This window comes from Vespa crabro, chromosome 9 (genome assembly GCF_910589235.1).
Source record: "Vespa crabro chromosome 9, iyVesCrab1.2, whole genome shotgun sequence".
Taxonomy (NCBI): domain Eukaryota; kingdom Metazoa; phylum Arthropoda; class Insecta; order Hymenoptera; family Vespidae; genus Vespa; species Vespa crabro.
Window position 1 is genome coordinate 7504024 of NC_060963.1, and position 24275 is coordinate 7528298.

Below are 24275 nucleotides of genomic sequence, written 5' to 3' on the forward strand. Positions count from 1 at the left end.
TATCACGGATGTGAATCTTTAGAACCGAATTGATATATTCAACTAGTTCTTTTCTTTTACAATGAAATATATAAATACTATGATATATATGTATGTATCATATAAAAATAATATTAATAAGAATATTGTTATATATATATATATATATATATATATATATATATATACATATATATATATGTATTATATAAAAATATTATATAAAAATATATTAAATCATAGTTAAATTTTTCGAGACAATAAATTAGTTTCTAAGCAAAAAACAATTATGCAAATATATTATATTGACAAATATAAATATTAAATTGACAAATATATTATATTGACATTATATTCAAAGCACAGAAGTCTTGAATACAGCTTTGAACTAGCCAAAGACAGATAAAAAGATATATAAAAATATATATATATTTGCATTGTTCTTTATGTATATATATATATATATATACTATGTATTATTTAATTAATTATTATAGAAGATTATTATTTTATACGTAACAATAAACAAAAAAGTTTATCGAATGAAACTTTTTAGTTTCGAATGTTGATTAAAATCGAAAATAAACATTAATATAATGAAAAATAGTGAAAACAATATGAAAAAAGAAATAGGAAAGTAAGAGAAGGAGATGTATATAGTATGATTGGAAATAGTAAAAGGATTATACGATATTGGAAATTTTACATAAAGAACAACGGCAACTGGAATGAAATGTTTCGTTCTTAACGGATTCTTTTTTATTCGGGGCGTAAACGGTTCGCAGAAAGTTCACTGAGCAAGGGTAGGCGGGGTAAAGCTGTTCCGGAGTGGGGTAGGTACGAGTGAGCCTATGAATCCGTAAAGATTGCTTGTGATTGGAGGAGCTAAGTGCGTTAGGGAAGGGAGCTCGCATCTTATAAAGTAACTCTGAACCCTCAAATAATTCGGTATTCGACTTTCAATCTTAGAAGTGCGAGCTTGTAGTAAAGAGAGCAGAAAGTAAAGAAGAAAAGTAAAGAAAAGAAAAGAAAATCGAGTATGTGCTTGTGTGTGTGAGTGTATACGAATCTGTGTAATAGTATTTCATGTAACGAAGGCAAAACTACTATAGTGATTTTCAAAGGGAAATTGATGACCTCTGTGTTTCACTCGTTTTGTATATCTACGTTGGTGCTAAGTAAGAAGGAGAAAGAGAAGAAGAAGAAGAAGAAGAAGAAGAGAGAGAAAGAAGAATAGTAGCAAATTTTTCGATTAAGGATTCCCTTATTGCGAATGTGAAAGAAAACCAAGTTTTATATCGTAAAGGAATGGTAGTTGTATTTTACCTTTTTAATTTTTTTTTGTTTTATTTTCTTCTGCGATCATTAGAACGAAAAATACTATCATCAATCTGATCACAAGAATCTCTTTTTGAAGAATTCTAAATCCGACGGAATTTCTTCTTAACGTCTCGTTTCGCGAAATTTCTAGTTACCTACGTCTAGAAATCAAAAGAACATTTAGAAAAACAGAACAAAAGTATGTCTTTCACTAAGTTAACTTTGACTTTGTTTTTGATCGTGCGTATTCTATAATCCATTTGAAATAAGACAAGTTTGCGACGATGTTTATCAAAGTTCTTTTTTTTTTTTTGTTAAATTTTTCATGAGAAACGTAGATATTTCCAAGAATGGGGAACCATTCGTACATGGATATTAGATCGGAAAGACCATTCGCAAAAATTTTCTAATCGACAATATTTTAAAGTTAATTTGCTATCGCGAATTCGTTTATTACTTCAGTTTTTGTATTCTTTGGCCCATTGTACTCTTTTATATTAAAAGAACTTCGACATTAAATAACGCTTGGAAGATTTTTTTTGTGTTTTTTTCTTTCAAGGATATTAACGATCATTTGCAAATATTTTCCTCATCGGTCGTATATACGAATCGTATATTGTTAATTCGCTAATTCGACATAGGACAACTAATTTATACAAATATCCGAGGAGATATCTTATATCTTTCTTGTTTCTTCTCTTTCTCTTTGCTAGTATCTTTTCCGCCCATGTTGCCATTTCTTCATTCGAGTCATTGAAATTATATTCGAGCACTCACGCATACATTTACATCGTCCCTTTGCCACAAATTCTCTATTTACGAAAATTCGACATTCGGTTTAACCTTCGATTCGACATCTCTATTATTTCGTTTGTAAAAGAAAATAATTTTCTAGTCGTGGAAGTAATAACTCAACAAAAGGTAATCCGTTTTCTCTTTCTCTTTATTTCTTTATATCTCGATGTTAAGAAATAAAATGCGATTAAAAATTATATATTCCTTCGTGTTCCTTTACAAGGGTATATTTTATGTTAATTTTGTACTTGAGAAAATTTTTTCTAACATTTATTTCGCTTTAAAACGCCATAAAAGGCCGTCGATATTTTATTTATGACACATTGCTTCGTAGATAATGTAAAGGACAATGAGATTCCAGTAAAAGTCAAAGGCGGAATATTTCGACCTGGTACGTACCCCAGCATTACTCTTCGTTTCCGTTAGTTGCTCCAGTTGAATAAATCAACCGGACGTACCGATGTTACTCTTCCTTTTTCTTTTCCTTAGTATCCCTTGCTTGAGGAAGGAAGAGGTACGGTAGAAAGGTTTTTGAAGCTATTTAATTGAAAATTTACCTACGGATTATGTTCGGTCTCCCGTAGGTTTAGCCTTCAGGTTATTCGCTACCCTTTTTCGCAGAACTTTGTACAATCTGTACAAATACCAAATCTCACTCTTCTTCTTGTCATCTACATTGTTTATAGTACTCGGGTAGACTGATGTTCAATTTTCTACGGGTTTGACCTACCATCCTTGTTCTTTTAATATTGTCAGTCGTATACGTAAAAAGTGGTAGGCAGAATGTGATATACTTGATATTTCTTGCGAAGATATAATTTTACGAATTTTCCAATAGTTATTTCCTCGAACACGTCGCTTAAACGTATATCCAATTAATTGGGAATTTCACTTTGTTTCACGTAGAAAATTAAAATGAGAGGAAATTGCAAAAACGCAGAATCTGTCGTACGGGAGTCGAATCAACAGCAACAGCAACAACAACAGCAACAACAACAGCAACAACAACAGCAACAACAACAGCAACAGCAACAGCAACAAGAAATCATCAGAGATGAACATCCCCACCATTCCTCAACCACGCCCGGTTGGGTTAATACAGACAGAACTGTGGTGAGTAATCGTCTGAATCCCCCATTCCCTCTCTTTTCTTTTTCTCTTATTTTATTGTCCTATGTTAGTAACCTTTCACGTACACTTACCTTCACACATACATGAGTACCTACCCTTCTCCCTCTCTCACCCTTCATCGTTCGCAAATCTCCCCCTTACTCAATCGACAAAATATCGCTTTTCTGTCTTCAATGGAGTTTTCTCGATCATCGAAAAGAAGCTGCTAATTTTTTCTTTCTTCTGTTTTTCATCGTAGAAAGAGGAACCGGTTGAAGACAAAAACGACGATTCGGGGATGTCACCAGGAGATTACACAAGTAATTCAACGTCCCCTATGAGCGGAGGATCTTTTTCAGCACCAAATTGCAGCTTATCGCCTGGAAGTTCAACTTCACAGGATTCGAATAATATCCAGTCTAATAATTCAGATTATAGTCCACAACAAATGTTTAATGAGTGTAGAGTACCTGGCGAATTCAATCAACACGGACAGATCGATGATTCTCAAATGACCATGAATGTTGCTTCTGATGCTGTCAAGTCCACCTCCGATAACGGAGATGCATTTCAATGTCCCATTTGTGGCACGATAAGTTTAAATATGTACGTTAAATAATATTGTTATATGATAAAGCTATATATAAGAGATTAATTAAAAATGATAATATAAGTATAAAAAGGAATATTTCTTTGATCATTACTTGTTTTCAATACGAAATAAAGTAATAATACATTTTTTAAACATGCTATTATTTTGCAGATCAAGTTTTTCGGAACATCTTTCTAATCATTACGGCAATAGGGTGGAAATGCGAGATAATGGAAATAATGAATCGACTGATATAAGCGTTCCCGGACCGTCTCGAGAGAGCAACAGTCAAACTTCTCCGAATCCTGGAGAAAGATCGGAAGTTGAAGAATCTGAGGAACCTGGACTTCGAGTACCGCGAGTGAACTCACAGGGAAGAATAAAAACTTTCCGCTGCAAACAATGTCAGTTCGTCGCTCTAACGAAACTTGAATTTTGGGAACATAGTCGCAGACATATAAAAGCAGAGAAATTATTAACTTGCCCAAAGTGTCCATTTGTTACAGAATATAAACATCACTTAGAGTATCATTTGAGAAATCATTTTGGTTCGAAACCGTTCAAATGCGATAAGTGTTCTTATTCTTGTGTGAACAAATCAATGCTTAATAGCCATTTAAAATCACATTCAAATGTTTATCAATATAGATGTGCCGATTGTTGCTATGCAACAAAATATTGTCATTCCCTTAAATTGCATTTAAGGAAGTATACTCATCTACCTGCCATGGTACTAAATGCAGATGGTTCTCCTAATCCATTACCAATTATTGATATTTATGGTACTAGACGAGGCCCAAAAAACAAGTCTAAAGTACAGAAGAAAGAAGGAACTGTTCGAAGATCGAATATTGAACAAACAAATACAGGATCGGGAATGGTAACGCTATCTCCTCAAGTCTCACCTACAAACTCACTTGCTACTACAACGAACTCAACTATCGTGAATCCTTCATCTTCTACTATGACCGGTGGTAGCATGGTCAACGGCATGGTCAACAATTTGGATGTTGATAATCAGTCTACGATTATGCCCTACAATCAAACATTTTCTGGCTATCAATTACCAAATAATTTACCAATTCAAGAACCTCAGGAGAGGCTAATGCCTTTGGATCTGAGTATGCATACGCTACCATGTTCTTATGAAAACAATACCATGAATAATCAATCGAGAAGATCAGTTACCCCAATCAAAGGAAAGGGTACAAACAGACGAAAGGGGAAGGCGTATAAGTTAGATCGTAGGTTAGTTGTCTCGGATAATGAAACAGACGAAGAAACAACATCACAATTGCAGCATACTCATGAGTTTTCGAGAAGGATAGAAAACGACGTTCATAGCTTAGAAGATCAAATGGATGATCGGCAATCAGAAGAACATTCAGATAATCATCCAGAAGATTATTCGGAAGATCGTCCAGATTATCACCTTCCATCGTGTTCAAGGGATTTGGTTCCAAGATATCGTCCCACTTCAAACGGTGATTCTCTATTCTGCTATTACTGTGAAATAGCCTTTGTAAATGTTATAATGTATACAGAACATATGAATTATCACGGATATGAAGATCCGTATACATGCAACAAATGCGGTCATAAATGTAACGATAAGGTAGCCTTTTTCCTTCATATAGGAAAATCGAAACATTAGTAAAAACAAATGTTTCTCTCTCTTTTTCTCTCTCTCTCTCTCTCTCTCTATCTCTCTTTCTCTCTCTCCTTTTTCTTCGTTCTATTTTAAACTATTTGCATTATACTACTTTATATAAAAAATATAAATAAAAAACGAAAAAACTTATAGAAGATCCTATCTATAATATTATAAAACTATAATAACGATCAAATGAATTCTTCTATAATAAAAATTTTCAGTATTTCTTAAGAGAAAAAGAAGAAGTATAAAAAAGGAATTATTAGTAATAACTGTAAAAGAGTTTAACTCTTAAACATCTTTTAAGCGTAAAAAAATTAAAACGTATTTAAGCGTAAAATAATTACGCATAATCTCGACTAGTCAAAATTCTAGTTTTCTTAAACTTAAATATGCTGTTTTCTAGTATATACGATAAATTATATGAAAGAAAGAGAAACATTCTTTGATGTTAAGAAAGTTTATCTACGAATCAGACTTCGTGATTTCATATTTATATATCTTTTTTGTAAAAGAGATATAGTATTTACAATATATATAGTATATATATATATATATTTATATATATATATATATATATATATATATTTATATATATAGTATATATATTAGTATATATATTAGTATACACATATATATATATATATATATATATATATATATATATTTATATATATGTATATGTATATTCATGAAAGTAAAATATAATTAAAAAACGAGATATGTAAAATTATACTTTTTCGAAAGGAATTTATCATAAAAAAGTATATAATTATTATATAGAAACATATATTTTTCGAAGTATAAAAGTTTTACCGTTTCAAAGAAAAAATGTAATTGAGATACATGAACTTCGATGGATGCTACTTGCTATATTAATCAGACGAATTATGCGTTGATTTAATCTTTTTTTTTTTTGATCGACTAAATTTTTGTTTATATTCAATCAATTGACTATATTATCTTTTTTTTTTCTTTTTATGTTGACATTTAACGCATCGTCGTTATTTATTTTCGAACAATGGATTTTTTTTTATTTTCTTGCAACTCGTTCCATTGTAAGTTCATGCCAATTTTCTCTATTATTATGGCACGAAGAATGAAAAACAGAAGTAATCGCCTCACTTATGTGTGCTATTTACTCAGCGTTTAGACTTAGTATTATTGTACTTAATTATTCGACATTCCGCTGATATCTATATATCTGTGATATATATATTTATATATATAAGACGACAGAATTCATTGTATTAATTTCTTTTTCTTTCGAATTTTGTTTTATCAATCGCTGAATAAAACAAAACCAGAGCGCCAGTATTATTAGTGTCTAGTATTAGTTACATTAGGTAAACTTAAACCGAATTTAATACCTTAAATATAATGCCTTTTGATATGACTGATATACCTCTTATGATAAAAGAAAATGAAAAGTAACTTTAAGAACAGTCGAGATTAATTGAAGGATTACCGACAGTCGGTGTAAGTGAACTTCTTTTTCTTCTTTATTTCACTGATTCAAACGATTTAAATTCTATAGTTTCTCATTTACAATTTCATTAAAATATTTAAACAATAATGAAATTGTCGAATGATACCATTAGAGGAATTTGCATTTACTTTTGATATTAAGTCGATAAGTTTATAAAATTTTTTCTCAGACTATTTTGACTTTGCCGGTATTTCAGAGTTCTTTTATAAAAAATGACAATTTTTGTCATTGTCAAATCATAGCAGCAGACTTACATAATACAATGATACAGATGTAAACACACTAAGTTTCCTATTATATGCCATGTTAAAATAAAAAATGTTGTTTTCTTTTCATATTACTATCATTAATATTCCAAAAAACATATCAATTAATTTTCTGTCGATATTATTATTCGAAAGTTTTATTAATTCGAAGTTATCAATTTATTGTTCTGAATATTTTCGCGAAGTTTTTTGACGCAAATCCGTCCGGTGGAACGAAAAAGATGCTTATTTACGGACAATTTTTCTATCGGATGTCAAACTATATTGGATAATAAAAGCACTTCAATCAATTAACAATCAATATGCAAATTGTCACGGGTCGACACACCCATAGGGAATTCTTCATTTAATTCGTATCTCATATACAAGGCGAAAGAGAGTTTCGCTTTGCGAAAGAAAAAGTCGAATAAATTTTATCAAATCTTCTTTCTAATAGTAACCTTTGAAATTAAAAAATGTTCTGGTACTTTTTCATTCAGTTAGTTTTGAAAAAGACGTAAGTATTACGATTTGGATATTACGATCATTAATTTTCTCTTTCTTTATCTTCTCAAATGAAAAAGAAACGTACATTTGAACTTTAACGCACGCATTAAAAAAAAGCATGTATATATATAGGTCGTCTATAGGTTAATTAAATGTAGATGGTAGCATCGAAGCTTTTCTTTGTGATTTTCTAACGAATCGATTAAGAAACAAAACAAACGTAATAGAAATATGAAGAAGTCGTCATAGACGGTGGTCGTTTTGAACCGGTGTCTTGACTTTAATCGACGGCTTTGAATTTCAATCGATAAAATAGAGATCAAAGTGGACAATTCGTAATGTTAAGTAATTTTAGTACGCTATTATGGCATTATAGACGAAAAAAATGTATAGAAAGTTTCAATTGAAAACGAACGGTTTCGATTTCGACCGCGTTTAATTGATATTGGAGATTGATCTAAATTTTAACATGAACCCTTTGAAATGAAACTGCCAGTTAAATGAATGCAATTTTCAATATGGAGTGTTGAGAGCCGTCAACAACAATTAGCGGACAATTTAGCTTTTCATTTGTACGGTAATAAATATATCTTTTGTTAAGAGAGCATGAGAAAGCTTTAATATCATAAATAAACAAAAAAATATGCTTTTATAAATAGTTCATGTCGCTTTTTATCTTACTCCTTTTTATAATTGTATAATTTAATAGCTGTAATATTTTTAATCTTTCATTATGTAAAGTTATAAAAAAGCCATATAAGACATTTCTTAGTTTCAAAAAGGCGATTTTGGTGATTTTTAGGGCAAAGTAAATTTATTCAAATCCTATGAGATTTTCTATTTCGACCGTAAATACGATCAATAAGTAAAATACTCTTACCTAAAAGTTAATTTATTGTAATGAAAAATTTAACAGTAGTTCTCGTCACTGGAAATTTTTATTCAAGGTTACTGATATTTTTCGAGTACTCTTTGAAAATAGGTTCTTTGAGAAATCGTTGAACTCTTTAAATTGAACACACCTTCGATTTTATGCTTTTGTTAAGCAGTTCGAAAAGTATTCTCTTGCTGTCATATATTTTCTTTTGAGAAAATGGTACACCTTTTTCGAAAGGAAAGGAGAGAACTAAGAAATTCACATATTTTTAAAGATTTGTGAACAAAACGTGAATCATGACGTGAACAAATGAAAAAGACGGATTCTTGTTTTTCTTTTACGAAGGAAAGTTACTCCTTCGTCAATTGAAAAACGTCAAGAAAAATAACAAAATTTTTAGAAAATAAGAGACCAACTTTCTCTATTGCTAATCTTGCTATTACGAAAATCAAAGTTTTTGTCCTTTAATAGTCGGGCTAAAATAAAAATTAACTTGCTGGCGAATATCATAAATTTTATAGAATTACCCGAAACTTTGTGAAGATAAAGTATGTGTCGATCTGAAAATAAAAACCTTTATAAGCTTCTTTGAGAATAATATTTTTCAAAAATATTGTTAAAGGATTTCTAAAGCCTAAGTTTTTTGAATAATAAGTCGTGGTGCCTTAATTTCTTACACTTACATTTTTGTTTCATAAGTAACTTCTCAAAAGTAAAAATTAGTAACTCCTCAAAATTGTACATCCTTGTTATATAACGTGTATAAGTCTTATAGTCGTTTGAAATGCGATTTTAGTTGAGTAAAGAATAAAGATAAAAGAAAGAAGAACGAAATATTTGCAAATATCAATTAGTTTATTGTAAATTCTTTGTATAAATATTTAAATATTTCAAGAAAAATCAATAAATATATATATATATATATATATATATATATATATATATATAGAATAAAAGTAGTGAAGTATTAAGAAATCTTGTAATATTGACAGAAAAGAAATTGTATTGAATTTAAAAAAAATACAAAATAGGATATGTTTTGTTTGTTTATTGTCGTGTTAGTAGGTCGATCGGACGGTTGGACGATAACAATTTTATCGCTATACATACGACATTTAGTGAGAAAATAGGATTACTTGGTATTAAATATAATACAATTTTAAATAATCACAATTTTTTTCTTTTTTTGTTAAACATAATATCGAATATATTTAAATATCGTAAATCAAGAATAACGAGTTTTTATTATGTTCGATATTTTATAATACAGTTATCATCGAAGAAATTGAGCTAAAGTATAATTCTTAATTGTTCAAGCTTAAACTATTTATATTGTATTTATTTTTTATTAAAACACCTTTCATAATTTAAATCGCAATGTATGGATATATAATTTCAAAATCTTTATACTCTTACAGCGTAGCATTTATGAAATTTCAAATATCGAATTTAAATGCAGAAGAACATCTAATTGGATTTAAGAGATAATCCGTAAGAATTTTATTCTTACGAAAAGATCTACGTATAATATCCATTTTTATGCGACGATTTTAACATGATTATTATTGGAAAAGCATTATGTTTCTCTAATACATTTCATACATACTTATAAATTTTGGTCACAAAATATTTTGACTTTCGACAAAATTGCACCAATTAAATCGGATTGTACCAAATTGGATTACATTATTTTTTGAATACAAAAATTTATTACTATATTTCTATTAATAATAAAAGGTGGTATAATGATAATTATTCTTTTCAAGAAGTATCTTAATGACAATCCGCAATAGTTTAACCTGTCTAGTCTTTCGTACAGTTAAAGATATATTGTATCTAATACATTGTATGCAAGGTCTTCTAACAGGAAACATGAACAACAAGGAGCTATCACATATTTTTTCTTACAAAATTTTATTTGTTTAAATGATTTTTCTCATTAAGCCGCACAACATTGTTGCTACACTAATATTTATAATAATTGATATTATTTTTATTAAAATTCTTGTCATTTTTTATACCTTAATTATATTATTGGAAAAAGACTTTCTATTTATAGATATTTTATCTGTTTAGATAAAAACATAAGAGACTGGTTGTGCTGGAGATATAAAAAATTACGATGGTAAAGAGTCAAGAAGAATTTTCTGAGAAAATTTTTTTAACTTTTTATTATTTTCTTTAATCAAAAAAATTTCTATTCTTTATGTATATATATGTTTTAGTTTATAGCTTGAATTGAATTTGTAGTTTTAATTCATAGCTTGGATTGAATAGTACAGATTAGAATCGTTGAAGTTAAGAAAAAATTTTTTGATTTTATTCTTATAAAATTTGCAATAATTATTTCCATTGGATTATTTATTTCGAATATGAGTTATCTGAATCTAGTTTATATATTATTTTTTTATGATGAAATCTTTTGATATATACTTTAATAATAAATGTATTATAGAAAAAAATGATACAGTTAACAGTTTATTATTAGAAAAATTATAGAAAGAAACCAAAATAAACATAAAAGTATTTAAAGACAGTGAAAAGGACATAAAAGAAAGGAAAGGAGGACGTTGAGGTGGAAACGAAAAAGATTATTCGTTATTCAATATCTTAGAAGAAAAATAACGATAAACGGAATGATATGATTCGTTATTACGAAATAATGACGTCATTAACGTCAAGTAAGGTACTTGGGGGCGAAAACAGTTCGTAAGAAATTCAGGGAGTAGGGGTAGTAAAAGTAAAAGAGAATCGAAAGTGGGGTTACGAACGAGTATATAAATTCGTAAAAATTATTGGTTCACCGATGTGACTGACAAAATGTGTTAGAGACGTGAACTTATAGTCTAGGGTAAATTCGAATAAATTTTTCATTTTGTATTTTTCATTTTGAATTGTATTTTGAAAATTAAAAGTTATTTGACTTAGTTAATTTTTTGTACCTTTAATATTAAACGTAAACTAAATCAATTAACTTTCATTACTTGAGATTGAAGGAAAGAGAAGAAAGGCGAGTGAGAGAGAGAAAGAGAGAGAGGAAAGATTTATCTACGTTTGTATATGAGTTTGTGTATTTCATTATTTGTTAGAAATCTAAATTGTTATTTAACATTTAAAAGGAAAAGTTTGGTGGTCGTCGATTTCTCTGATTTTATATATCTACGTTATCAAATCGAGGTAGTAGAAGAAGAAATTGATCAAGGATTTTTCTTTCTAGGAAAAGATAGGTATATGCATTTTCTATTTTTTTCTATTTTTCTTTTTACATCTTCCTACTTGGTCCAAGGAATGTACCGTTCCGATTTCTAATTACTTACGTATAGAAATTAAAGGAATATTTAGAAAAAGAGAGCAAAACTATGTCGTTTGCGAAATCAATTTTGACTTTGTCTTTGATCGTATGCCTTTTATAATCTATTTGGAATAAGACAAGTTATTACTACAATATCTATTAAATTTCTTGTTGCTGTTTAGTATTTTTTGATAAATAAGTACTTTTGAGAATGGAGAGCATTTTGTATGAGAGTATTAAGTAAGAAGGATCATTCGTCATTTTAAGGTAAAACGTTTTCTCGTTCGGTAACCTCCTCGCCGATTTGTATTCCGCGAATTTGTCGGTTACGTTATTATCGCTCATTGAAATCTTTTATTCTCGGAAAATTTCATAGATTTTAAAATAAACTTTGCAAGATTATTCGCATTTCTTTTTCTTATCTTAAGCGAGCCAGTCATATATTCTTGATTTGTTATTTTGATGTAAAACAACTAATTTATATAAACGAGGAGATATTTCGATATTTCGTTTTTCCCCTCCATTCTTTTCTTTTTCTCTTTGTATGTGTCTTTTTCTTAAATGTGGCCATTACTTTCTTCGAGTCATTTCAATGATATTCGAGCACATTTTATATCGTTTCCACTGTTTCTTTGCCGCGACTTCTCTATTTATGAAAATTTGACATTTGATTTAACTTTCGACACGATTATCGATTTCTATTATCACAGTTTTAAAAGGCAAATAATTTTTTAATCATATAAGTGATATCAATAAAAGATGATTTTATTATTCCTGACTCTTTCTTTTTTATCCTTTTTCGATGTTAACGAATAAAATGAGGTTGAACGTGAAAACTTCTTTTCCTCTCTTTGAAACGTGACAAACGGTTCTCGAGCCTTCTACTATGACCCTCGGCTCGTAGATAAAGTAAGGGACAATGAGATTTGACCAAAAGTCAAAAATATCATTTTTCATTTCTATCGTTGCTCCACTTAAATAAATCAACTGGACCTACCTACGTTACTTTTCCTTTTTATTTTCTTTGATATTTCTAGCCAATAGAAAAAAGAGGTGTACAAAGCTCATGGTAACCGAAGGTTTATTTATAGCTTATGTATCATCGTCAATATATTTAACCTTCAAATTATTCAAACTATCCTTTTTCGCATTTGATCTAACATTTTTGTCCTTCTAATATACGGTTTCAATACGTAGAGTGTAGCTATTCGATTAAGAATATCTTTTTCCTAGATATTATTTAAAAAATTTTTCAACAATGTCCCTTCAAAATTAGTAGCAATAAATTGACAAAGAGCAATATTATTCCCATTATTCTTCAACCATACCCGCTTGGAATAATACTGATAGAACTGTAGTAATCGTTAGAATCTCATTTTCTATTTTTTTCTTCATTTCTTAATTTATTGTCCTGTGTTAGTGAACTTTCATGTAGACCTATTTTCACATATATATACATAAGTAGATACTTTTCTCACTCTCTTAATCTTCCTTGTGTTTTATCGTTTGCAATATTTTCTCTTTCTCTATCTATAAAATGTCGCTTTTCTATCTTCAATGGAATTTTCTGGATCATAGAACTGATTCTTTTTTCACTTTTTTCAGAGAAAAGTATCATTAGGAGATGAGTACAACGATTTTGGAATATTATCAGATGGATATGCTAGTAATTATACATTTCTTATGATCGGAACTGTCTCAGCTACAAATTGCAGTTTATTATTTTGAAATCATACTCAACAGCATCCAAATAATGTACATTTTAACAAACTATTCGTAACGCACTATGAAAGATTTTTTAAATGAATATTAACTTATCCATATTATTCAACGAATTTAAACAAATTGATTATCTTTAATGGATCTGAATAGTGTTACAAAAATCATGTCTATCAGGAATAATGGATATATTTTTCTCTGTTCAAGTTATTACGCAGAGTATTTAAACAGGTATGTTGAAAGATATTGTTTTATGAGAGAAACTATATAAACTAATATTAATGGAATTAATTATTTTAATAAATTTTTAATTAATTTAATTAATTATTAAATGATAGTAATATTATACTAGCATAAAAGTTTTATTTATTTAATACATGTTTTCATTAAGAGATAGGTTTAATAAGTAAATAATAGGTTTCAAATAGGCTATTTTCTTTGTAGAGCAAGTATTCTCGAGCATATCTAATTATTATAACAACAATTTCGATAATCAAAATATTGAAATGGACAGAGACAGATATCCAGAAATGTCTGTAACGATAGTTCTTTACCTAGTTTAGGAGAATAAATCGCCAATTATCGTCAATTACCGTAAATTTCTATTACCATCGATATAAATTCCCAGGGAAGAGTAAAAACATTTCGATACAAAAAATGCCAAACTCATTGTTGTAACTATAAAGAATTTTGTAATATAATCGAAACAAAAGATGACACTCTACTAGCGAATCCAAATTATACATTCGTGATAGATTATTTAGCACCATATGAAATATTATTTAAAAAATTATTTCTGTTAAAAACCGAATAATCTAATGTTCTTATTATGCGTAAACAATTCAATGCTAAATAGCCATTTAAATTCTCATTAGATAATTGTCGGTATAGATATATATAGAGTTACTATATAATTACTTTATAATGGAATATTATCACTAAAATTATAATATACTCATTTGTCGGTGATGATATTGAATTTACTGATGATGTTGATTGTTTACTAAATCTGTTGCTGATTACAGTATAGCACAAAAATAGGTCTAAGAAAAATATCGACAGTAGAGAATAAGCAGGAAAGGAGTTCAATTGTCGAACGTTGAACAAAAACACGATGCAGAAAACGAAAACTCCTTCGAGATGATTCTCTTCTAAAAATCTAATAATCGTTATGATAACGTCTATCTGACTCTTACTCATTAATATAGCTGATGTCATGATTAATGGTCTAGCAATGGATTAAAAATTACAGATCATTGTATGCAGTTTAATCTGTTTTGATTTTCTTATCCTAGAACATTTTCCATTAGAAAAAAAAATACAGGAAATGTTCGTACCATTGAATCTACGTAATTTCTCATCTTCCTTGGAACGATGATCATTTGCTCGAGTAAAAGTCCAGCTAAATCAACAAAAGCAACTGGTACTATGCTGAACAGGGAAGGCATATAAATGATCGTCGATAAGTTTTTTCGGAGAATACATTCGAAGAAGAAACAACATCAGTATTTTCTAAACGAATTTTATAAAATCGACTCCAATTCTCTTTGTACCTTGGAAGATCGCTTAGAAGATTATCAATTACAGAACCATAATAACACCGATCAGAAGATCATTCGAAAAACTATTTGAAAGATCGTCCAGAATATAAATCTTCATTATATTTCAGATATTCGTTTAAAAAAATGTTCATATTGTAAGATCTAGCAATGTAATGATTAATATGCTTCTAATAAAGTTGAGTATAAATTCATCAACAATGTTGATTTTTTTTCTTCATATAGATATATCAAAGCAATTTCGGAAAATGACCTCCACAAATTAATTTTCACATGAACTTCAATATCGAATTATTACCTGTATTATTATATTCACTTATATAGAATATTTTATATATTGAATTATAAAATTATAATAATGAAAAAAAAATAAATTTTTGAATCTTTACATGATTTTGAATGAATGCTGTGCTATTCGAAATCATGCGAATAATTTGGCGTTCATATTATCTGATCACGAATTGAAGTTGCTATATAGAATAATATTAATAGGAACAAATAAAATTAATAATTATTATATGTGTTATATGACTTGAAATAAATGATAATATAAAGTTGTTAAATTTGTCAAACAAAATTCAAGAATTTTATAATATGACAATAGATTATTGTTCCTTTTATTTATTTATTTCTATTTTTGACCGATATAGGAAGTGTAATTTTATCTATATAAAGTAATATACATGTACTTTTAATGTTATGTACTAACCTCGTCCCTCTCAGTAAGTATTTGTAATGATTACAATATTATGCTAATGATATTATAAATCATGACGAGATTATGTTATGTCTATGAACTGTTCTAGTAATTTTTAAATTAACTATTTTCTGTACTATTTAATTTTCATGTTCTTTTTTGTAGGAAATGATATCACCAAATAAAGCATTTGCAGCTATAATTCTTAGTTATAAGTTGTATAACAAGTTTCCGCGAGCATTTTATTTTTCTTCTTAAACTTTCTCAGATAAAACACTATACGATCTGAAAAACTTTTACCACAGTTGTCTACATTATATTCCAATAGAATTAATTATTGTAATTTTCCAGACTATAGTCATATTTAGCGTCGTTCATTATATCGTCTCTATATGCAAACGACGTTTTCATTCTTCTTATGGTAGGCGTGATCTAAGGAAATTTTGTCAATATTTTACGTGGCAGTTAACGTGTTAATAAAAAAGAAAGCATAAAAATTATAATAATTACTAATAGCTGTAGCAAATTTTAACTCTTGAATTTTTTCTATTTGATCAAAACTTCGATTAATCAGAACTCTAATTATCTAGTACTTAAGTATACTAATTACTAGAAATATGTAATAAATTATATGGAAAAACAATAAAGTTACTCGAAGTTACAAAAAGTTTATTTGTGAATCACTCTTTCTCATTTCGTATATGTAATTTTTTTTTATATAAAAATTATGTAATATTCATATATATAAAATTATAGTACAATATAAATATCAAGACTTATACCTTTTTGAAAGGAGTTTATCATCAAAAGAACATGTAAATATTATACAGAAATATATATTTTTAGAAGTGTGCATTTTTTGTTGTTTCGAAAAAGATGGATAAAATATTAATAATTTTGTATAGTTTGATAGGGCGTAGAAATAATGGATATAATGAAAATGACTGAAGCTTCGTTTTTCAATTTACGTTTTTCAATTTTATGAACTTTGTTGTATGATGATTATCGGACAAATTATGTTTTTGATTTAATATTTTTTTTTTTCTATACGAAATTATTTTTATATATATTTTATCGATTATTGATTGAAATAAGAATATAGTGGTAGTATTAATAGAAATTATTAGTAGCAACTATTAATTATATTGTAAAATTAACGTGAATTTAATATCTTCAATGAAATGAAATAATTTAAATTTAATAAAATGAATAATTTAATTTAACACGACATACTTTTTATGATATAAGAAAGTAAAAAGTAAACGATAATGATATAAAAAGAGTCATAATTATTGGAAGATCATCGATTATCGAAATAAATCGATTTTTTGAATATTTTCTTCCTTAATCCATACAATTTTTTTCACAATAACAAAAATTGTCATTTTTGTCAGAGACAAATCATAGCAATAGACTTATGTAACGCAATGATCAGATCATAGTGTATTACATTAATGATTATATATTATATATTATATATTATATTTCCTTATGAAGTATCCCCAAAAATTTATCGATTAATTTACTGTTGATATTATTATTCAAAATATCAATTTGAAGTTATCGAATGATTACTTAGCTTATTTCTACGAGACGCTAATCTGTTCGTTTGAATAAGAAAAAGAAGTTGTATATATTTAAACCAAATTCTTCAACCATAACCGTTGGGATTAATATAGATACAATTGTAGTGAATAATCGTCAGAACCTCCCATTTTCTTATTTTTTTTTTTCTCTTAATTTAGTATTTCGTGCTGGTAAGATTTCACGTATACATAAGTATTTTCACATATACATAAGTAGATACCCTTCCCGCTGTTTCGCCTTTCCTCATGTTCTATCGTTTGTAACATTTTCCCTTCCCCAAAATATTACTTTTCTATCTTCAATGGAATATTCTCGATCATCGAAAAAAAAAAACTGATTCTTTTTTCACTGCAGCGAAAAGTATTATTAGGAGGTGAGTATGACGAATCTGGAATAGTGCTGGACGGATATGCTAGTAATTCTACATTTCTCATGATCGGAACTTGCTCAGAGGAAAATTGCAGTTCATTAACTCGAAATCTTACCCAACAGAATCCAACTAATATACACTTTAATAATATTCTTCGTAACGCACAATGATTAATTATTTTTAATGAATATAACTTATCGATATTATTCACCGAATTTAAATCAATTGACGATCTTAAAAGGAATGGTGATTACTGTCTAAATCCATGTCTATCTGGAATAATGCATAAAATTTCCATATCTAATTTTTGGCATAGTGAATTTAATCGGGTATGTTGAAAGACATCGTTTTATGAGAAAAGCTATATAAACTAATATTAACAAAATTAACTATTTTAATTAATTATTAGGCAAATAATACAAATAATATTATACTAGTATACAAATTTTACTTATTTAATACATGTTTTCATTACGCGATAGTTTAATAGATAAATAATAGATTTTAAACTGGCTATTGTTTTTGTAGAGCGAGTATTCTCGAACATATTTAATTATTATAACAACAATTTCGATAATCAAAATATTGGAATAGACAGAGACATTAAAAGAATTCCAGAAATCTCTTAGGAACGTAACGATACTACTTTACCTAGTTCAGGAAAATAAATCGCCAATTACTGCCAATTACCATAAATTTCTATTACCATCGATATAAATTCCCAGGGAAGAGTAAAAACATTTCGATACAAAGAATGCTAAACTCATTGCTGTAACTATAAAGAATTTTGTAACATCGTCGATACAAAAGATGACAAACCACTTACGGATCCTAATTATAGATTCGTAATAGATTATTCAGCACCATTTTGAATATTATTTAACAAATCATTTCGGTTATAAACCATTTTAATATGACGAATGTTTTTATTTTCACGTAAACAATACAATGTTAAATAGCCATTCAAAATTTCACTAAATATTCAACAGTATAATTTAGCTCACTTACTATATAATGCAATATTATCACTCAAATTACATTTAAGAAAATATACTCATTTAACGTTAATGATATCGAATGTCCAGGATTCAACAAATATATTGCTGATCACAGTATTGCACAAAACGTAAATCAAGAAAAAGATCGACACTAGAGAATAATCAAGAAGAAATTAGAACGTCGAACGTCGAATCGATAAACGCAATGCAGAAAACAACGATTCCTTCTCGATGATTCTCTTCGAAGAATCTTATTTTCGTTTTAATAGCGGTTATCCACCCTTCACCTATTAATATGACGCTTGTCATGGTTAATATTGCAGTCAATTGATTAACGGTTTAAATATTATAGAAGATAGTATACAATACTCCTATCTGTATTGATTTTCCATATAGAACATTTCCCAATAGAAATTCGTTGGTTCTGTTGAATCTAAGTAATTGTTGGTTCTCATTCTTAGGAAGGATAGGATGATCATTCGACCGAAAAAAATTCTCCTCCTCCAACGAGAATAAATTGTACTAGCTGAAGAATAGGCAAAGCATATAAATTTGATCGTTGATAAGTTTTCTCAGAAGATACATTCGATGAAGAAATTTCATCAAAATTTTCTAAATGAATTTTCTAAAGTTGAGTAAAATGCCCTCCGTATTTTAGTATACTGCTTGGAAGTTCATCATTTGGAGAATCAGAAGATCCTCAATTGGAGGATCATTTAAAAAACTAATTTAAAGATCATCCTCAATATCAATGTCCATCATATTTCAGGTGGTCGTTTCTGAAATTTGCGATTAAGTCAAATGGTGATACATTATTTTGTTCATATTGTAATATAAGGTCTGGCAATGTTATATAAATACATTTCTAATGAATGTAAATATAAATCCACCGATAGTGTGTATTCCTTTTAAACATATAGATAAATCAATGTATTTTCTTAAAATGACTCCCTCAAATTATTATTACACGTACTATTATATTCGTTTAAATAGTATACTGTATATATTGAATTATAAAATTATAATAATGAAAAAAAAAATAAATTTTTATAAAGAAATAATTTTTCCATGTTTTTTAACATTATAATTAATATGCCTCTCGAAGTCGTGGAAATAACTTGGCAGTTATTCTGTCTAGTCACGTGTGATTTCAGCTGATATGTAGAATGATAGTTAATAGAATAGGAACTATCATAAAGACAATATGTGTTATTATTAATCGTTTGAAATAAATTTAAATGTAAAGTTGTAAAAACTGGCATACAAAATTAAGACTTTTTATAATATGTTTTGACAATAAATTATTATTTCTTTTATTTATTTTCTTTTACTTTTCACCGAACTAGGGAGTATATTTTTTATCTATATAACTTAATGTGCTTGAGCTTTTAATATTTTGTACTAATTCCGTTTCTCCCACCAAGCATTTTACTGCGATATTATGCTAATGATATTATTTATCATGACGATATTGTGCTATGTCTATGGATTGCTCGAATAATTTCTAAATTAATAATTTTCTATACTGTTTAATTTTCATGTTCTTTTCTGTCAGAAATACATCAATTTCCAGGAAAATGTATTTGCAGCTATAATTCTTACGATTAGCAACTATAACTCGTAGTAGTATTAATAGCAGGTATATAGAATTTCGAAGAAATTTTTGTTTTTTCAAATGTTCAATTAGCTATAAATACGTTTCCCTCTGATCGATTACGATTACGTTAAGACAAGATTTAAGTTTTCACTGTTGAAATGTATTATGGTATCAAGATTAAGCCATCCAACAACCGTATTCCTGTACTCCTAGTTCATCGAAAACTTTCGTTAATCAACTGTAGAAACACATCGAGTTATTAAAACGCTATTGCGATATCAAAGAAGATTGCAAAGATGTTTATGCGTTTACATTTACATGAAAATACATTTTTGTATTACGATGCGATGAATTACGTGTGATGTATTACACGCTAGTGCCAATATCACCTCCTAGTTATTAAGACGCAATGGAAATAATTAGTTATTTATTAATGAGGAAAAAAGAAATGACTTTCTCTCGATTTACCGTAGCTAGTATTCTTTCTCGTCTTTTCACCATCGATTTCTTTAATCCCGGGTGTATCTTTAATACCAGTGGTCGTTTGTACGGACAAATAGATAAGAAAAAATGAATCCGCATAAAGATTTTTAGGATTAAAAGATAATTTATAACTCTTATTGTAATAATCCTGCTTAACATTTTTAAACTCGAGAGAATATTTGTTAATTTTATTCTTTTGATATTTGCTATTATTTCTATTCGGATTTTTTCTTTTATGAATGTAAATCATTCAAATCACGTTATATTAAATTATATATTAAATCATTATTATGAAATTTTTTAGATGAAATTCTTTAATATATATTTTAATAATATTCTTTCTTACATAGCAAAGGTCATGAAAAAAAATCATCGAACGAAACTTATCTTAAGGATGGCTAGAAAACGAAACGTTAAAGTAATAAAAGTTAATGGAGAAAATATACAGAAGAATAGAAAGGAAAATATACGTAAGAAATAAAGTATAGTAATGTGTGATAGAATATGGTATGATTAGAAGAAAGGAAAAGTCTATGTATTGTTAAGTATTTATGAAGTAATACAATTCGTTTTTAACCGATTTTTTCTTACTCAGAGTGGAAACAATTCGTGAAAAGTTTGCAGCGGATGTGGAAGGTGGGATAAGAAATGATTAAAAATGAATATGAACGAGCCTATATATTCTTAAAGATTGTTAGACCTAAAAATGGAGTCTAAATATGTTAGAAAAAGGAGCCAGGAATTTGTAAAGTAAATTCAATTTGTAAAAAAATTTTTTTGAAAAAGAAATTTTCAAAAAAATTTTGTATTATATTTTAGAAATTAGTTTGTCAAGTTTCAATCTTCAAAACATAAAGGAAAGAGAAGAGAAGCCGAAAGAGGAGAGATCAGTAAAGACCTGCGTATTTCAAGTGCAGAAGCCTAAACTATTGTGCTTATTAAAGAAATATTTCATGACCTTTGGTTGTTCCGCTATTGTATATGTATTTTCGTGTCAAGGAAGAAGAAGGAAGAGAAGGAGAACAAAAGAAAGAGAGAGAGAGAGAGAAAGATTTTAACAATAGATCCTTCGATCAAGAATTTCTACATCACGAAGATTCTACTTTCTAAGAGAAGTAGCATACATTACGAAGAAACAGTGTGTGTACTTTCTACTCTTTTCCATTTTTTTGTCTCCATCTTTCTTTTCGAACCTTGGCACGAAAAATGTGCCGATCAAGTCGACCGAATGAATTTCATTCAAAAGAATTCAAAATTCTACTAAATTTATTTCTAATGTTTCGTTCCGGTTTCAAATTATATATGTATGGAAATCAAAGGAACGTTTAGAATAACAAAGCACGAGTACATTATTCGCGAAATGAACTTTGACTTTGTTTTTGATCGTGCGTGTTTATAATCTATTGAAATAAGACGAGTTTGCGATAATGTTTACTAAAGCTCTCTGTTATTTAATTTCTGTTAAGAAACATAGACACATATAGATGTAAGATATTTATATATATATATCCTTTGTACGAGGACATTAGATGATAACGATCATTTCTATAAAAAAACTTTTCTAATTGGATATATTCGAATTAATCCGTCTTTCAACGAATTCGTCTATTATATTTCTTTTACTTATCGGAAATTTGACCGATCTCAAAAACATCTTGGTTGTTTTTATATATATATATATATATATATATATATATATATATATATATATACTTTAACGATTATTTAGAATTTTTTTTTCTCATTATACGTATAAGCTATATTTTCAATTCGTTATTTCGATATAAGTACAACTAATTCATACGAATATCCGATGAGACATCTTCCTTTGTCTTTCTTTCTTTTCTCTTTCTTTCTCTTTGCGCGTGTATTATTACGCGCGTGTTACTATTCTTTCATTCGAGTCATTGAAATATTAATTCGAGCACTTACGCATATATTTACATCGTCACTTTGCAACGAATTCAGGATTACTTTTCACTTCCGTTTGTTACTTCACTTGAATACATTAAATGAACCTATCAACGTCGTTCTTATCGTTTTTTTTTCTTGTTATCCCTTTTAATCTGTGGCAAATAAAGAAACAGAAAGAAAAATAAATAATAGAAAGTTGGTTTGAAATGACTTAACTTAAGACTTACCTATGCGTTATATATTAGTAATGGTACTTTAAGTTCTCAGATTATTCGCTGTTCTGTTTTTAGAGAAATTCGTACAATCTGTTTTTGGAGAATGATTTTTCTCTTTTCTTTTTTTTTTAAAGACTTATTCAAACATCATTTACATTATTTGATAATAATGTAAAATAAATGTCCGATTAGTCCGATGAAACTACCATCTACTATAGTTTGTGAATTTCCGTAAACTTCTCATATTAAAAAGTTCTGAAAAAGAATATTATACATATAATCGTATTGATCGTGATCGAAATGTATTGTAAACTCAAATAATATTTCAAACGGATTTATGCAAATACTATATTATTCGGAAATTATTAGCGAAATAATTTTTCATTAATATATTTATATACACGATGGATGTGGATTATTATGGATATATTTGTGGCCGTCACTTACTTCTTGTGCGCTTTTCAATTATATATTTGTAATATAAAGTGGATCTTTGCACTTCACGAACGACGATATTGATATTTAAGGATTTTCGGATTTTATCATTTTTTCAATATAATTAAATTAACGAGAATTTATAATGCACATGAATATTGGCTGAACAATATAACACGAGAAAAGATTTGGATCATTAATGTCCGCTGGTCTTTAAGCATGTGCAATCACTGAAAAGAGGTACATAATGGTCACGGTTATATTTACAATAGAACTACGATATTATAACGTTTTGTAGAACGATGAAGAGACAATGATGGTGACAACGCCGTTATATTATTTTCGTAGTAATTAGAGATTTCTTGGCGTATTTTGTAACTATTTGGTTTTATGATATCTACCGTCGATAAGATCGATCTGAATGATACCGATCTGTCATTTGATTAACATTGTAATTCACAGGTGGCGTTGTTTCCTTTCGGAAATATATAAGTCAGTTCCACTTGTAGCGTATATTAAAACCTGATCATGTATCGAAAGCAACGTTATTGTTTTGGCTTCGTGAGTATATATTATCATAAGTCCGACTTACTAGAAATATAGCGTTCTCTCCTGAAAAGTAGTAACAAACCATATCGTTCACGACATAAAGAAGTAGCAAGCTTCAAAGTTCAAACTGAGTCGACTGGTAAGGATATGTTTATGTTCGAGCTGTGATAGAAGTTCAAGTATATCTTTCTTTGCTATGTTTGTAGTTGAGCTGTGATAATACTATAGTTACAAAGTTATTTAAGGGTTCGCAAAGGTGAACTAATTCTTTTTTCTCCATCTTTTTCTTTTT

At 28.4% G+C, this 24275-nt stretch overlaps 1 protein-coding gene and 2 long non-coding RNA genes across 7 annotated transcripts; 2 read left to right on the forward strand and 1 right to left on the reverse strand.

The window, feature by feature from the left end:
* Nucleotides 1-685: 685 nt before the first annotated feature.
* LOC124426482 (protein hunchback-like) lies at nucleotides 686-5574 on the forward strand. 3 transcript variants are annotated; one of them, XM_046968213.1, is made up of 5 exons: nucleotides 1698-2220; nucleotides 2429-2485; nucleotides 3001-3207; nucleotides 3464-3810; nucleotides 3968-5571. In XM_046968213.1, the coding sequence occupies exons 3-5, from the start codon at nucleotides 3010-3012 to the stop codon at nucleotides 5448-5450; spliced, it is 2028 nt and encodes a 675-aa protein (XP_046824169.1). In that variant the 5' UTR covers nucleotides 1698-2220; nucleotides 2429-2485; nucleotides 3001-3009; the 3' UTR covers nucleotides 5451-5571. The 3 variants fall into 3 exon arrangements, with proteins under 3 accessions (XP_046824168.1, XP_046824167.1, XP_046824169.1); XM_046968212.1 differs by lacking the exons at nucleotides 1698-2220; nucleotides 2429-2485 and adding an exon at nucleotides 686-1290 and having other exon boundaries at nucleotides 3001-3204; nucleotides 3968-5574; XM_046968211.1 differs by lacking the exons at nucleotides 1698-2220; nucleotides 2429-2485 and adding an exon at nucleotides 689-1290 and having other exon boundaries at nucleotides 3968-5569.
* Nucleotides 5575-11064: 5490 nt separating this feature from the next.
* Nucleotides 11065-15339, forward strand: LOC124426485. 2 transcript variants are annotated; one of them, XR_006942745.1, is made up of 3 exons: nucleotides 11075-11795; nucleotides 13466-13810; nucleotides 14024-15339. It is a non-coding gene; the product is annotated as an uncharacterized LOC124426485 (long non-coding RNA). The 2 variants fall into 2 exon arrangements; XR_006942744.1 differs by having other exon boundaries at nucleotides 11065-13810.
* Nucleotides 15340-18698: 3359 nt separating this feature from the next.
* On the reverse strand, nucleotides 18699-23743 carry LOC124426486. Of its 2 annotated transcripts, XR_006942748.1 has the most exons (4): nucleotides 23447-23743; nucleotides 23012-23254; nucleotides 22803-22936; nucleotides 18699-19569 (listed from the first exon to the last, which is right to left on the reverse strand). It is a non-coding gene; the product is annotated as an uncharacterized LOC124426486 (long non-coding RNA). The 2 variants fall into 2 exon arrangements; XR_006942747.1 differs by lacking the exon at nucleotides 18699-19569 and having other exon boundaries at nucleotides 22116-22936; nucleotides 23447-23742.
* Between the last annotated feature and the right edge of the window lie 532 nt (nucleotides 23744-24275).